At 37.3% G+C, this 14350-nt stretch overlaps 1 protein-coding gene across 21 annotated transcripts in view; it reads right to left on the minus strand.

Annotated features, from left to right (window-relative positions):
• Positions 1 to 14350, minus strand: part of GPHN (gephyrin) — a 269974-nt gene that overhangs the window by 1360 nt on the left and 254264 nt on the right. For all 21 annotated transcript variants that reach the window (XM_077784089.2, XM_085580343.1, XM_031505004.3 and 18 more), the window contains 5 exons: positions 8648 to 8735; positions 6532 to 6605; positions 3838 to 3902; positions 2468 to 2571; positions 1214 to 1310 (listed from right to left, as the gene is read on the minus strand). In XM_077784089.2, coding sequence (XP_077640215.2) covers positions 1214 to 1310; positions 2468 to 2571; positions 3838 to 3902; positions 6532 to 6605; positions 8648 to 8735 — 428 coding nt within the window. The remainder of the gene's footprint in view (positions 1 to 1213; positions 1311 to 2467; positions 2572 to 3837; positions 3903 to 6531; positions 6606 to 8647; positions 8736 to 14350) is intronic.

A 14350-nucleotide genomic window follows, 5' to 3' on the forward strand; every position in this document is an offset into this window, starting at 1 on the left:
AGCACAGTCTAGAATGTTTTTACTATCCTCTTATAGAATAAATTTGATTAACTCTTTTCTCTCTGAATAGAATAATTTAGGTTGGAAAAAACCTCCAAGATCATTAAGTCCAACCTCTTTGACAGAACAGCCCCATTTCAACTAAACTATAGCACTAAGTGCTATGTCCAGTTTTTTCTTGAACTCTTTGAGGGATGGTGACTCCACCACTTCCCTTGGCAGCCTGTTCCAATGTTCAACAGCCCTTTCAAGAGAAAATTCTTCCAGACGTCCAATCTGAGCCTCCATTAGTGCAGCTTGAGGCCATTTCCTCTTGTCCTGTCACTTGTTTCTACCCCACTTGGCTACAGCTTTCTTTCAGGTGGTTACAGAGAGTGATGAGAGCTCCTGTGATTCTCCTTTCTCCAGGCTAAACACCCCACCTCCCTCAGCCACTCCTCATAGAACTTGCTCTCCAAACCCTTCACCAGGTTCACTGCCCCTCTCTGGAAATCCCCCAGCACCTCAATGACTTTCTTGTAATGAGGTGCCCAGAACAGAACTAATATTTTCCCTCTGGAGACCCATATATAGTGCTTTTTGTTGAATAATTTGGATGTAGCAAAAAGACAATTAGTTAAGGACCTAAATCTCTTGCAAAAATGTCACAGTCTGCTTTATAGCAATATATAGCTAAACCAGTATTCAAATCTAGTATTTACCTCAACTGCAGCTGTGTATTCAGAAGTATTCCTAGGTGGCAAACATGACTAATAAATCCTTGGTCTGCCTTAAAAGAACTTCTAGAGCCTTTGCTATCTTTTCTACTCTTCCAGTTCAGCTAAAATCACACTTATCTGTATTGAGCCTATCTCTGCCCCAGCTTGTGTTCATTTAGTACATGTACAACAGCAAAAGGAAGCAAATGTGCCTGCAAGTAAGGTTAGTGGATGCTTATAAAAAGGAGTGTATGCACATATGCAAGTATACACATGTAATGTGTGTGTATAAGGCAGGTTATTCAAATAAAGGATGTTTTAATAGTTAAATTGACAGCCATATCAGCACTGAATTTTGTACTAATGTATGTGTATGCATGTGCACAAATGTGTGAGCAAATCAGTCTGCATAAAATAGGTTCTAGGAAAAAAACATGTGCACACTCTTGGTTGTTCCCATACACATCTTTAGGAGGGCAAGGCTGTGTGTGTCTGTCAGTCTGACTGGCACTGACCTGTACTTTGTGCCCAAGGTAGTGGTTCTTGGTGATGCCAAGTCAGAATGCACCGATGATATTCTGGGCGGGGGTCCAATTTTACATCACATGATAACTGTGGGATTAAAAAAGAAAGGGTGAACATGTCATGCATTCATATTGTACTGTCTAAGATAATAGAATAATGTGCTCAATTGTTTTTCCCTTAAAAACAGTCTTTTCAAAAACTTGCATTTTGAGGTCAGATGGTGTCTAGTGCAAGATTAAAAGCTGTAGAAGGCAGAGGCTGCAGTATTTAAGAGTCTGTAGTATTTAAGGAAATGCAACTGTGATATTGTAAAATATCCGAAGGAGCCTACATGCATTAAGTGGAATATTCCAAAACTGTTCCTTCAGTGAGATAGTATTTATCCAGAAAAAAAACCTGGTCTCTTTGGATTACATTACATAAAGATTAAAATGGTATTTGCATTTAAATTCTTGCTAGCTCTGACAAAAGGAAAATGGCCAGTCTTTGAAATGAAAAGACATACAGGCAATAGCTCATAATGGCAAATACATGCAAAAATGAAGGTCACTGCAAACTGCTCTCTTTTAGAATATTTTTGCTGTGAGATAAAGTCTGGATGCTTGAGGAAGGCCAAAGAGAGACACTGGATAAGCTGTAAGAGAAAAGTGCATAGCCAAGAACACTAAGAAAACTACAAAAGTTGACATATGCCTTGGTACTTTATTTAAATAAAAAATAGAAGAAGAAGAATACATTATAATAACATGCTTTAAATCTATATTAAATAGAGTTACAGTATCCATGATTTATTAGAAAAGTGGGAAGAGTTTAAGGAATTTATATTGCTTAGGGTGGGGGTCATGTGGGTTTTTTATATAAACAACTAAACAAAAAGGCTTTAAAGTTTGTATTTTTTATTGCTAATACAGAACTATCCAGCTCTAGATATTTGCATATTATTATGCAAATTTTACCATAGCCTAAAACAAATGTCTTTTTTAAGTAGGAAAGTATCCTTCCTGCCTGATTGGCAAAGGCTGTCTCCACATCTATATATCCTGCTCCATTAGATGGCAATCTAACTCTAAAAAATTACTATTACCATTAACAGAGACTGAGAATGTGCCTCTATTTGTGTGAATTGCCTTCCACTGCCAGAACTAGTCCAGGGCTCAGATTCCACAAACACAACAGTCTTTCAGAGCCCAAAGAGCTGTGTTTCAACATCTTGAAAATTTTTAAATAAAGGACAAGCTTCTTACCCTGGCTTTGATGATGGTGGGCCGAGGATCCAGGATACCCTGCATCTTCCTCAGAGCAGGAACAACAAAGAGATTGCAGGTGACGACAGCTGACACAGGATTGCCTGTAGGACAAAGAACAGTTGGTGCTGATGCCCTCTTGGTTTACTCTGAAATGCTGAAAGTGAACTTAGGTTTTATAGCAATTTCACTTTAAAGGACTCTACAGAGCTTTTCATGCTATGCACTTCATACAGTACAGACTGCAGTGGTGTGTACCAAGGGGCATGTGGCAAGACCACTTGTTGAAAGCTACACTTTGGATGATGTGTGCTGAGGTCCTGTTCTGATGAGAACTGCTTCATGTTCCCCAGGCTTTACCATTTGCCTCTGTTCTACTGCCTTTGTACTATGCCTACATTTGTCTGGGGCTGGAGCAGAGTTAATTGTGCATAGGTATTGGCTCTATCCTCACAGGGCTGCTTATTCATGACTAATGGTTCCCAGACACCAAGGGAATAATAACTTTCAATTCCCTAACAGAGTAGCAAAATGCTTTAGGACAAATTCTGAGAAGAATCCTACTGATTTATATATTTTCTGTTGACTCACAAGAGAGGTGTATGACCACCTGTCAAACACCACTGTCTTACATATCTGGACTTCCCTAGACAACAGTTTTAAAACAAATACTATTATCAGATGGATGCTGCACTGATCTCTCCCCTGTAAGAAAATGTAGTGCAGCAGCTAAAGCAAGAAAGGGTAGAAGCACTAGAGATACATCTGAAAACCACCAGCTTATCAAGAACAGGATTGCTCGTGTAGTCAAAATTCACGGAAAGCCAGAGCAACAAGAATAAAATAAATTCCTCCTCATTTAGAAGGACAGAAATCCATAATGAAATCTTTATTCTAAACAAGTGCTTCCCCAGGGCACACAGCCAGCAGTGCTGCAGCCGTACTGCCCTCTTTTGGTTCCACAGCATGAGCATGATAAACAAAAATATTCTGTGACATGTTTCTTGGCATTCCCTCATTTTTGTCTTAATTTTCAGTATGTCAGAGTGGATGCACTGACTTACACCCACAGAATATTTATGGTGAAGGTGCAGGGAGCTGTAGGAAAAAACACCCCTGTGAAAAATATAAGGAAATTGTTGGATGGAAGAAATCCTAAGATCTGTACCAGAAAATTCTCTAGGACAGGGACAAAAAAGAACTCCTTAGCACATCCTTGTAAGTCCGTATCTTCTGTAAATTTCTGAGAAAATCTTAAAGGTACCTTCCTTAGGTGCCAACATCAGGCACAGGTGCTGTGAAGTGTCACTATTCTGTTTCATGTCTGTCATCTATGTACAGCAACAAAAGTAATCCACAAAACCTCTTACCTGGAAGCGCAAAGATTATTTTTCTTACACCATCAATATCCAGAGTTGCAAAAGTTGTTGGCAGGCTATGGAAAAAGAAAGTTATTTAATACCTGCATTAGAATTTGACTGAACAATATTTGTATTATTTAAAACATTTGGAAAAGAAAATAAAAAAAACCAGGACATCTCTCTCTTCGAAGTTCATTAGAACCTGCTGGTTATTCTATTCTGGAGGTATAATCCTCTCTTTATAGTGACAGAGTAATTTTTCTTGATATTCAACTCTGAAGTTTTAAGTACACAAATTTAGAGAGGAAATATCTAAAAGGAAATGAACTAGTAACCAAAAATCTAAATTTTGTCTTCATGCTAGAAGCCAATTAACAATGAAGTACTACTTGAATTATGCAATTACAGAGCTGTCCTTGTTTTTAATATAAAGGTTTCCAGTTTTTTGTAACATTGGTGATTCTAATTCTCTTACTCCACTCTCTACAACATTACTACAAGGAAGCAGTATTTCTGAGTAGCTGGTCTGCAGATGAACAAATTCAGATACCACGGGCAAAGCTGCAGCCAGGTAACACCCAGGTCTATCAATGAAGAACCCTTTCTTGCCTTTCAGAGCTGCTCAGTGATCTTTGGTGACTTGCTGTGAGGGCTAGTACTGTTACACAAATAGGACAGTAATGTGACAGCTCAACAATATGGCTGGCAAAGAAAAGGGACTCATTTTATGTCAGTTTAATCCTTACAAACATTAGAAATTATACCATAGGAGCAATAATTAGGCTAGTTTCCTTGGCTTTATCTTGAGCTGACCACTTCCAACTGGCCAGCAGATGACAGTTTACAACTTTGAAGATTTACTGCACTTTGATCATTATTACCTAGTTTTGTATGTGTAAAGGCTCATCAATATCCTATCTTACCAGGGGAAGTTAGTGTTTGATGTTCCTGTTTTAAAATGCCTCTAACATGATGGGAACTATTAGAACTGTTAGAACCAGTGCAAAAACAAACCAATGAACAAAAACTTGAATTGCTAATTCATATTTACTGGAAACTCTGAATTCTTGTATGACACTTCAGCACCACCAGTAGTAGAATCTTCCAGTGTTTCCTTCTGTCAATGCAGCTAGACAAGATAACCTCACATGAGCTCAGCAACTTTCAGACCAAGTGGAGGGATGGTAAATCCTAAGCACTACCCTGCACTCATGAAGCACATCAAACACAGGCATACAACAAATTCTGATTTCCCTCTTGTAACTTACTCAAGGGATTTCTTTCCCCCAATATAGTAACCACAATCTACAGTCTTTTAAGATTCAGTTAATAAAATCCAAGATACAGTATTTCCTACTGCACTATAGCTAAGGAAAAAGAGAGTGCTTACATTCTCAGTAAGAACTGATGAGCAAATGTTTTGGTAACAATAAGAAATAAATTTCTCATGGCATAAGTTCAAAAGGGACATTTAAGGGAAAAAACCCATTTCTTGAAGTTTTTCCAGCTAGTTATTAAAAGTTCATTGCTGCAGGTCTACAGAGGACTGATCAGGAGAAAAAATTATGTTCACTTACAAGTAAGCCAGAACCAGAATTTAATACTCTGAATTCTCTAAATCGAGTTATCTATTTTTGTCAGAAGCAGAGACTGGAGTGCAGATTCTGCTTTTGGGACTTCCCTGCATCGGTTGTAGCCATATGACAGAAGCAGTGAGCAGTTTCCATGCCTGGGCTACATCCACCACGGGAAGAAACAAGCTTTTAGTCTCAGTCATTTCTTTTGTGGAAAGGAGGTGGTGGCAGGAGCAGCACAAGCACCAAGCCCACACGCAGTTCTTTACCAGACTGTATGCAGAGACAGTGAAAGTATTTGTCTGTTTTCACAGCAAACACCCACTTGTAGCTCTGCTCCGTGACAACAGCGCTGGGCTAGAGGGAATCATTCTGCAAAGCTGTGCTTGATCTTGTGTAGCTGGACCATTCTGACCCAACTTGCAAACAAACTGCCCTCTATAGGGAGGGGGGCAGAGGTGCAGACATCTTTCAGTTCTTGCACTGTGAAGAAAAGGGAACTCTCTGTTTTCGGTATGTCTGATTTTCATTCTCTCTGCAGAGCACTTTCAGACTCACTGATAAGCAGTGCCACAGCACAGAAAAGCAATGCTGAAAGAGTTTTCTGAGACAAACTAAACATATAAAGGACTCTGCTTATTTTAAAAATACTATGCACAATATGCCAATTAGACAAAGCTTAGTAAATTAGCTATAGTTCTGCCTCTCTCAAGGAACTGTTAGTAGGAATATAATTTATGCAAATTTTGAAGTGAAACGAGATACTCTTTAAGCAAACTGTCCATTTAATATCCTTATATATCCTGGTTATTTCATGGTAATGTCAATGTGACCTCTGTGATCGCACTGAAGGCTGTGGCAATGTTTATACTATGCTGGTTTCCCACCAGTCCGCAAACCTGATTTGCAACAGCTATCAGAGAAATATCTTACTGATAAAAATACTCTCTCTGTTCCAGTTAATTTCACCCATAAAGATGATGACTAATCTGAAGAGCACTGATTTTGCTGCTTTTCCCACATATATCTATCCTGTGGTTTATAGTATATTTGGAAAAATGAAATATACTGAAGCACTTCACTAGGATGTAGCCTCCATCTAGGCTGCCTAAGCAGAAAGATTTCTTACCCAGGTTTCATAAAAACTCTGCCAAAATGAATCTGTGCATGAAGATCAATATCCAGCACCTGTTTAAGATAGTCCTGTTTAATAAAAAAAAAAAAAAAAAAAAAAATTAAGTAACATCAAAGTGGATTTACATAATCTAAGCATTCAAAGCAATTAATTAATATCAAGTGAAGATGAAAATTTGCATATCCTGAAAGTGCTACAGCCCAGTGGGGAATTTTCAGCATTTGAAAGAAAATGTTTTGGAAAAGAAGAAGTAAAGAACAGATTCATTTAGGTGCCAAACCTGATTCCAGGAGGACATATATTTCCTTAAAATTCATCTGCAGCATCAGAATCTTAGAGCACCCCACAAATACCTACTACTAAAACATTCTCTATGTCAAAGATGGAAAAAACCCTTTGCAATTCAAAGCTAAGACTTTAAATGATCAAGTTATTTAAATTTTGCCATAGTAGCTATCTGGTCGTAGATTTAGACATCTCCTACTGCTTTTGAAATCAATACTGTACTGTAGAAATCAGAGTTTTCTAGGATACTGTAATTATGGTAATTTCTTAGGTCTAATGGTCTAATTCACAGCGGTTGGGTTTAACATTCCTTAGAAAGGAAAAACTGTGTGTGGCTTGTGAATGAGTTCAAGCAAAATGATTTTGTATAAACACAATTGATCCAGTTATTAAAACAAATGGAATTATTTGTTTACTCTTTATTGACAATTGCTGTGCCTAAAGATGTAGTACCCTATCTGTTGTGTTTAGTGAGGCTAAAGACGTGGGCCATAGCAGTCATCTGTGAAGACAGACTTTGAAAGCAGTAAATCGGAAACTCCCTGTCAGTTAGCCCTTTTTTTGTGCATGTGTGTGTCCAAGTACTTGGAAAGCAGAAACTCATTTCAGCCAGGTGTTAATTCTCAATTATTAATTGCATTAATCCCTCTTTTACTTTCCGTTTATTATTTGGATGCTTACAGCTAGTTCATTAAAACTGTAGAAAGCTCCATATCAGAGGGCAGACCATCAGTGGAACTACAGGCTATTGACTTTAGTCTTGTTGCCTCAAATTCATACTGGGGAGAAACGAACCAAAGGTCTGAATATCTGTAACACCATTCAGCAGTTCAGCCACTTCTTAGTGTTACTGTGTCTGCACTATGTTGCCACATTCCCAATTTAAAGACCAGTACTTGTCCTTGATTATTTTTCTAGGCATACTGGAGACAATGGGAGATTTCAAAGTTATTTGCACTGGTTTAATTAATGATCCATTTTCATTATGTATCCAATGATATGATTTCTACTCAGAAAAGTAAACAAAACCAGCACTCATGTTTCCCACCTCCTGATGACTATCTTTAGTATCTGTTAATTATAAAATATGTTTATTTTACCTGCCAATCTCACAGATTCAGCCTGGGATCAAAAAGCAATTTGAGTTTTCCTTCGCATAAGTCATGATTATTAAATGTCCTGCAGGTTCATCTATGCCCCACCAGCATCTGTGTATCCCTATTTTCTTTGATGGTTTTGGCACAGGGATAATCAACAGGAATTCAATCAACAATTCTGTTAATGATTCAAAAGGCAAATATATCAGTTCACTGGGTCTCATATGTATTGTCTGTAGGACTATCAGGCACAAAACATGATAAAATTATTTTTGTAACAGATAGAGCTTTGGCACATTCAGGAAACATGTGCTGAGTAAAAAAAATGCTATTTATATACTTAGGTTGCTTTTTGAAGTACTATCAAAGTACCTTAATTCTATCTACATTTTACCTGCTCTAAAAAGAAAGTCTATTGTCTTAATGTGCTATTAACACAGCACCTTCCTCATCTACATAAATCATTCCTTATATAAAAACACATTTGTAAATCACTTACATCAAGAATTAAAAGCTTCTCTGTTTACCATGTCAACTATAGTACAAAAACCAGAATGAATGGAATGAGCTTTGAAGACTATTTTCTTAATTAATTCATATGTAAGTGTTCCAATAAAAGTAAGGTCCCTTTTTAATAAACATGAATACAAAGGTGGTAGCTTGGATGACAGACTCTCGTTTGAAATTCTTACATATATTGTAGGAAGTCAAACTTAAATTTTGCATACCTTTTCCCCCATAGATACACCTCCTGATGTAATGATCACATCAGCACGGCTGATACCCTCATTCAGTGCATTCAGTAAATCATCCGGGCTACAGGAAAGAACAGGCAAGCAGATTAGTGGCATGGAATTATTATGAGCTGTAATATAAACCAGTGTGCATACATACAGATGCATATACCACTTGCTTTAAGAGAATAACACAAGATCTTTTCCTTCTTAAGATTCCACACTGTTCAATTCTAATCAACAACTGCAATCTCATTAAGGGAACACCGCACTGTTTGGCACCTTTCTGTTTAAAGTTTGCAACAGGAACAGTGGGATACTTTAGACTGGGATTGAAGAATGCTATTAGAAGTGTCTAATAGTATGTAATTGGCACCATAGGTAGTAATACAAATTGTGACTTAGATGAACTGACAGGGATATATAAAGGCACGGGACACATGAAAATTACTGACCACCAAGCACGCTGCAGTATTACCTGTCTAGCTTATCTGATGTGTGCAAAAATGGGGATGAGGCTCCACTTCAAATTTTGATCAGTGAAGAGTGGAAGTAAATCCTTTGTTTCTCTTCTCTGTTAGAGGGCTCTGCAGCAAAGCCACTTGTACATATTCACCTCAGCTTGCAAAAACACAATCTATGCTGTTAAAAGGTCTATTCACCTTCATGAGAAACAGTGAAATGGGAGCTATGATATTCTTCCGTACAAAGAGCATAACTATGAAGGAAATCAGTGTCCTAACTCTTTTCTTTCCATTTTAGATCTAAACTGGAAACTTTGATGTGAGCATTCAATATTTAAGAGCAGTACTGATGCTAATACAGAGCTTCAAGGCACACAGTGGAGAAACTCAGTAACACAACTCACACAGGTCCAAAGGAATTAAAACCAATTTCCAATATATTAAATTCATACTTTGCATTTAACATTTTGTGAACTGACCAGAAGTTGACCGGTTGCTATGACTGTATGTATTGCTTCTTCAACAGTATGCTTTCAGTTCAGTGATCCTGAAAGCTTTTCATGGAAGGCTGTTCCTACTTAGAATGTCATTGAAAAAATGGGCCATAATGCTAGTGACTGTATGAAGGCCTATACCTGGAATACAGCACCTCAGGTAAATGCCACACTACAGCTACAAAATGCCATTGTGGGTGATGAATGCAGGCTGAAAATGGTATGAGGGCTATCCTTTGAGAGCTTGGGCTGTATTTCATCTGAAAGTAGAGCTAGAGCAATAACTTTGAAGTTTGAGCTGAAAACACAAAAATTAGGAATATTATGCAAGTTCTAGCTGACTTTTCAGAGACTACCAGAAAATGTGTGTTTCCAAATGTCTCAGAAAGAAAAATCTTTTCCTCTGAACATCCTTTCTTTGCCCATGGTTCAGTAAAATATAAGCAGCAGTTAGCATGACATGCTGCTGTGTGCATTACAATTTATGTGATGCAAGAATGACCATACTCCCTCACCGAGTAAATAGCTCAGTGCATGCAACCTTGCACACGCCTCATCTCACCAGAGAGCCCTCTGGTGTCCTCTACCCTGGTTATGTCTTACAGGCAGAAAGACTCAAGACTCTTTCTCCACAATGTCCAGTGACTGAAGCACCATGTTCTTTGGCATCACAGTGTAGTCACCCTACACAACTTTATTATCTATGCTGGGTTACACCCCTCTCTAGAGTCAGATTGCTTTGTAAGAGGTAGGCAACAAGACAGCAGAAAGAAGGACAGATTGCTGTAGACTGCAATCAATAGGATAGAATTATACACTGCTCCTGTTTCAGAGGAAATAGTGGCTGCAGTACTGTGGCATGCTATCATGACTATTGTTTTGGGTACTGGGTATCTTGGATGCTCTTAATGGCCTACAAAGAATACCTAAACTCTTTTCTTTGGGAGAAAATAACCAGGCTCAAGCAAAACCTTCTCCTTTGTTCTTTAGGATATTGAGACATTTTATCAGCTGCCCCTTCTAAAATCTTGGGATTACTTTCTCCAAAACCCAGCACAAAATTTTCAGTAGTCATTGAAGCAAAGCAGAAAGAAGTAAGTCTGCTGTTGGCTACTTTTTCAAAACCAATTGTCTCATATTGATCATCTAAGTAGTATCTGTATGCAACAAGATATTATTTAAGATTATTATAGACTTTGTAATAGGAAAAGTCTCTCAAGATCTAAGTATTCCTTAATCCTTGCCAATGAGGCTGCTTGGAATGCAGCAAGAAATACATATTCATTACATAGGTCGATATTGGCATTCCTGAGGCTCGGCAGTCAGACATGTGCCACTATCAGCAGCCTAAGACTGCTTTCAGTACATTTTTCTCAGTAGGTTATGATGGAGCTGAGGACCTTATCTTGAACTTGTTCCAGGCTAGTTCATTTTATCTTGCTTAATTATTTAAAAGTTATTCATAGGTAGAAAGACTACCTGTCTGGGGACATGCTAATTCTGGATAATGAAGTGGGCTTGCTTTCAGCTGTGGTTTGAGAATAATGGAAGGAATAGTAAAAAGCAAACAAGTGTATATTTAATTGCTGTTAAAGTTAAATAGAATGGAAATGCAGCTACTTACATATGAAATATATATATATATATATATGTATTTGTATATATATTAAATCACTTAAAAAAAAATTTCAGTAAACCCCCTTCCTCCTCCAAATAAGCCTAAACTCAAACCAGGAGAGGGCTCAATTCACTTACTTCCTTATGAGGACAGTGTAACACTAGACTAGTTCATCATTCAGGTATTTTTATTTTGTCATGTAAAAAGCTGAACATTACTGGACTTGGTGGAAATTTTTAGAATTTCCAGTACAATGATCTGTATAATATACTCTTTTTCACCATTTTTAAATTCTTTTCTTTACCATCTGAATAGCGCAAGGCATTAAAAAATTCTACCACTACAACTTATCCAGGCAATAGCACTGCATATCATCTTTAACATAGTTACAGAATGAATAAAATTCTTTCAAAAGGAAAGGTGTGATAGAAATTTTGTTGCAATAAACTGAATAATTATGTTTGGTTTTTATTTTGAAAAAAGGAGACAGAATTCCCTCCCTTGCTGTTGCAGAAAATGTCTATTTTTTGACATTTTTGGCAGACTTCTTTTTGTCATTTAGGTCTGCTTAACTTTATGTTGTACTTAAGATGAGTAGTTCCATGACTCTGCAATTAGCACCAAACACTCCTTAAAGAAGTCCCCTGTTGCAGTCTTCAATCAACACTGTAGTGAACATTTCCCTTGCCTTTAGTGGATTAAAGCAGAGAGTTATTACTCAAATTGCATATTAACACTGAGTTGATATAATCAGATAACAAGATACTACTTCTTGTTTCATTTGTTGTGTAACACTGAACAGCTGCTCCTTTAGATTGAAAAAGGAAATAAAAGGAAAGGGAATAAATAATGAAAACTATTAGATTCTGAAAGAACAGACAAGATAGTTTTGGCATCTGAGTATAGCACAACAAGATTGTTTTAAAAGACAGGTGACAAATTGCCATGAAGCTGAGAAAGAACACACACTGTCTGATCAGGTACAAATCAGAAGCAGAATACTGGATTAGCTAGATTAATGGTCTAATTTGCTACAATAAATCCTTTAAAATATCTCGTCAAAGTGCTATTCTTGGATTTTTTTTCCTTCATGGACAGAACTGTAACAGGTGCTCAAATATAATGGTGAATACCTTAATCAATGTAAAGTAGATTTTGATGGGAAGTCTCATTTCCAGATGGCAAAATTACTCTGTTTCATTTGGTGATTTTCAAAGTCAGAGTGACATTGTGCACAAAAAGTGAATGTGTTTTTCTAACATGCTGCAACTTATTAAAAAAGTTATACTCAGATATGATTCAGATTATATCTGATGATCTTTTGTTAATACCTTGAAGAAAGCTTGTTATTTAAGGACTGCATACAGTTTATGAAACTATGCATATACACAAATAAGGAACAAATCCAAACTTTCTTTCAACACCTGGAGCAGATTGTGTTTGCATAAATATTATCTGTATTTTACATACATTTTTGAAGCTGCATAGTAATTTGCATAAAGAGTGCATATATTTTTAAACTATATCTTTATATTCTCTGCTAATTTTGTCAGCCTGATAAACAGAGTATCTACTCTACTATCCCAGTTTCCTGATCCTTCTTGTTCCGTTTTGTGGAACAGAATGAGTAGTACAATCTGGAAATTGGTTGGAGAGTAACTATTGTACAATGGCAGTAGCAAGCATCAAGTATGCAATGTGTGACATTGCAGCTGGCACTTGTTTTCATTGATTTGAAGAGAGGACTTGCAGGATGGCAGTACAGCAGGAACACCTTCTGGATTTAATGAAAATTTCTTGTTATCAAAATTAGTTTGTGGAAAACTTATTCAACACTTGAGCCATCAAGTGAGCTATCTTTGAACTGCAAAGATGTACAAGAAAGCTTAAGAGCTTGAACAAGAAAATGATGTAAGCCTCATTAAAGTAGACATTAGGCATGTAAATTTTCTCCTTTCCACTCTCAAAAGAAATAGCTACATTATAGTCAAGACCAAAGAATTCTCTGTGTTTTAAGTGCCAGTTTGAAGTACCCTAAATTACAGTGTAATTTTCTCTTTCACATAGAAATCAACACATGTTAATTCACTTTTGTTGATCCTATTGTTGTGCTTCACTGTCATTAATTACCAATCTGTCAGCTTTTTCTGTGATACAACCCTTAACAGCAGCAGTTTGATACATGCAATTAAATCACTCAGTTTTATAATTTAATATAGAAAACAAATAACAGAAAATGTTCAAAAAATCACCTACCACTCTGCAGTAAAATGAGAGATCCCAGTTAAAATGGAACTAGAACGTTTAGTTAGGACTGACTTATCAGACCATTGTCACAGTACAAACCCCATAGTTCATTACTAATTTCCAGGCCCATTTCCAACATGTTCTTTGTCACAGAAGTCTCGTTCATTCAATGTAACCTTGTTACCTGACAGTCACTTCCAGCCCTTGCTGCCCATTGCCATATACAGCTGTTACTATTGTGTGACTAACAGAAACATTTGTGGTTGTTGCATTTCTCTATGCAGCAGCCTGGGCTTTTATAAACCCAGGTCTTTTGGTTACCTATACTTGCAAAATGTGTTCATGCACCATCACAGTCAGCACCTTGAACCTGTGTGCTTTACAGAGATACTGGACACAGATACAGAAAGATACACATGCACCATAATGCACCAGATGCATGCACAAGTGTCAGTTGTGAGTTCAAAAGCAGAGCTGGCCAACCTTTCTTGCCTGCTGTTTTACTTTATTTGAAAGTATCTCAAGTATTTGAGTTATATGCTGAAAGACATGATTCTTCACAAATTCTGAGGAGCTACAGATTCCTGGACACACAGTGAAAACTGAAGTGCTTAGCATTGACCCTGCACAATCACATAGAGACCAAAGTATACTAGCTGCTCTCTAAACTATAGTAGTTGACTGTAAACTTCAACTGCAGGTGCCCTGAGCTTAGCACATTCTGGATATGTTCCCACAAACTGGCAACAGTGCTTTGTACTACTTTTGCATGTTAGAAAGTCTCTTATCTGCTAAAGACATGTTCCAGAAGAATACGTTTAATTGAAGTACAAAGACCCGCTAGAAATTCACCTTGCATGCAAAGATCCCGGTC

Source organism: Lonchura striata, chromosome 5 (genome assembly GCF_050655825.1).
Source record: "Lonchura striata isolate lonStrDom1 chromosome 5, ASM5065582v1, whole genome shotgun sequence".
Lineage (NCBI taxonomy): Eukaryota > Metazoa > Chordata > Aves > Passeriformes > Estrildidae > Lonchura > Lonchura striata.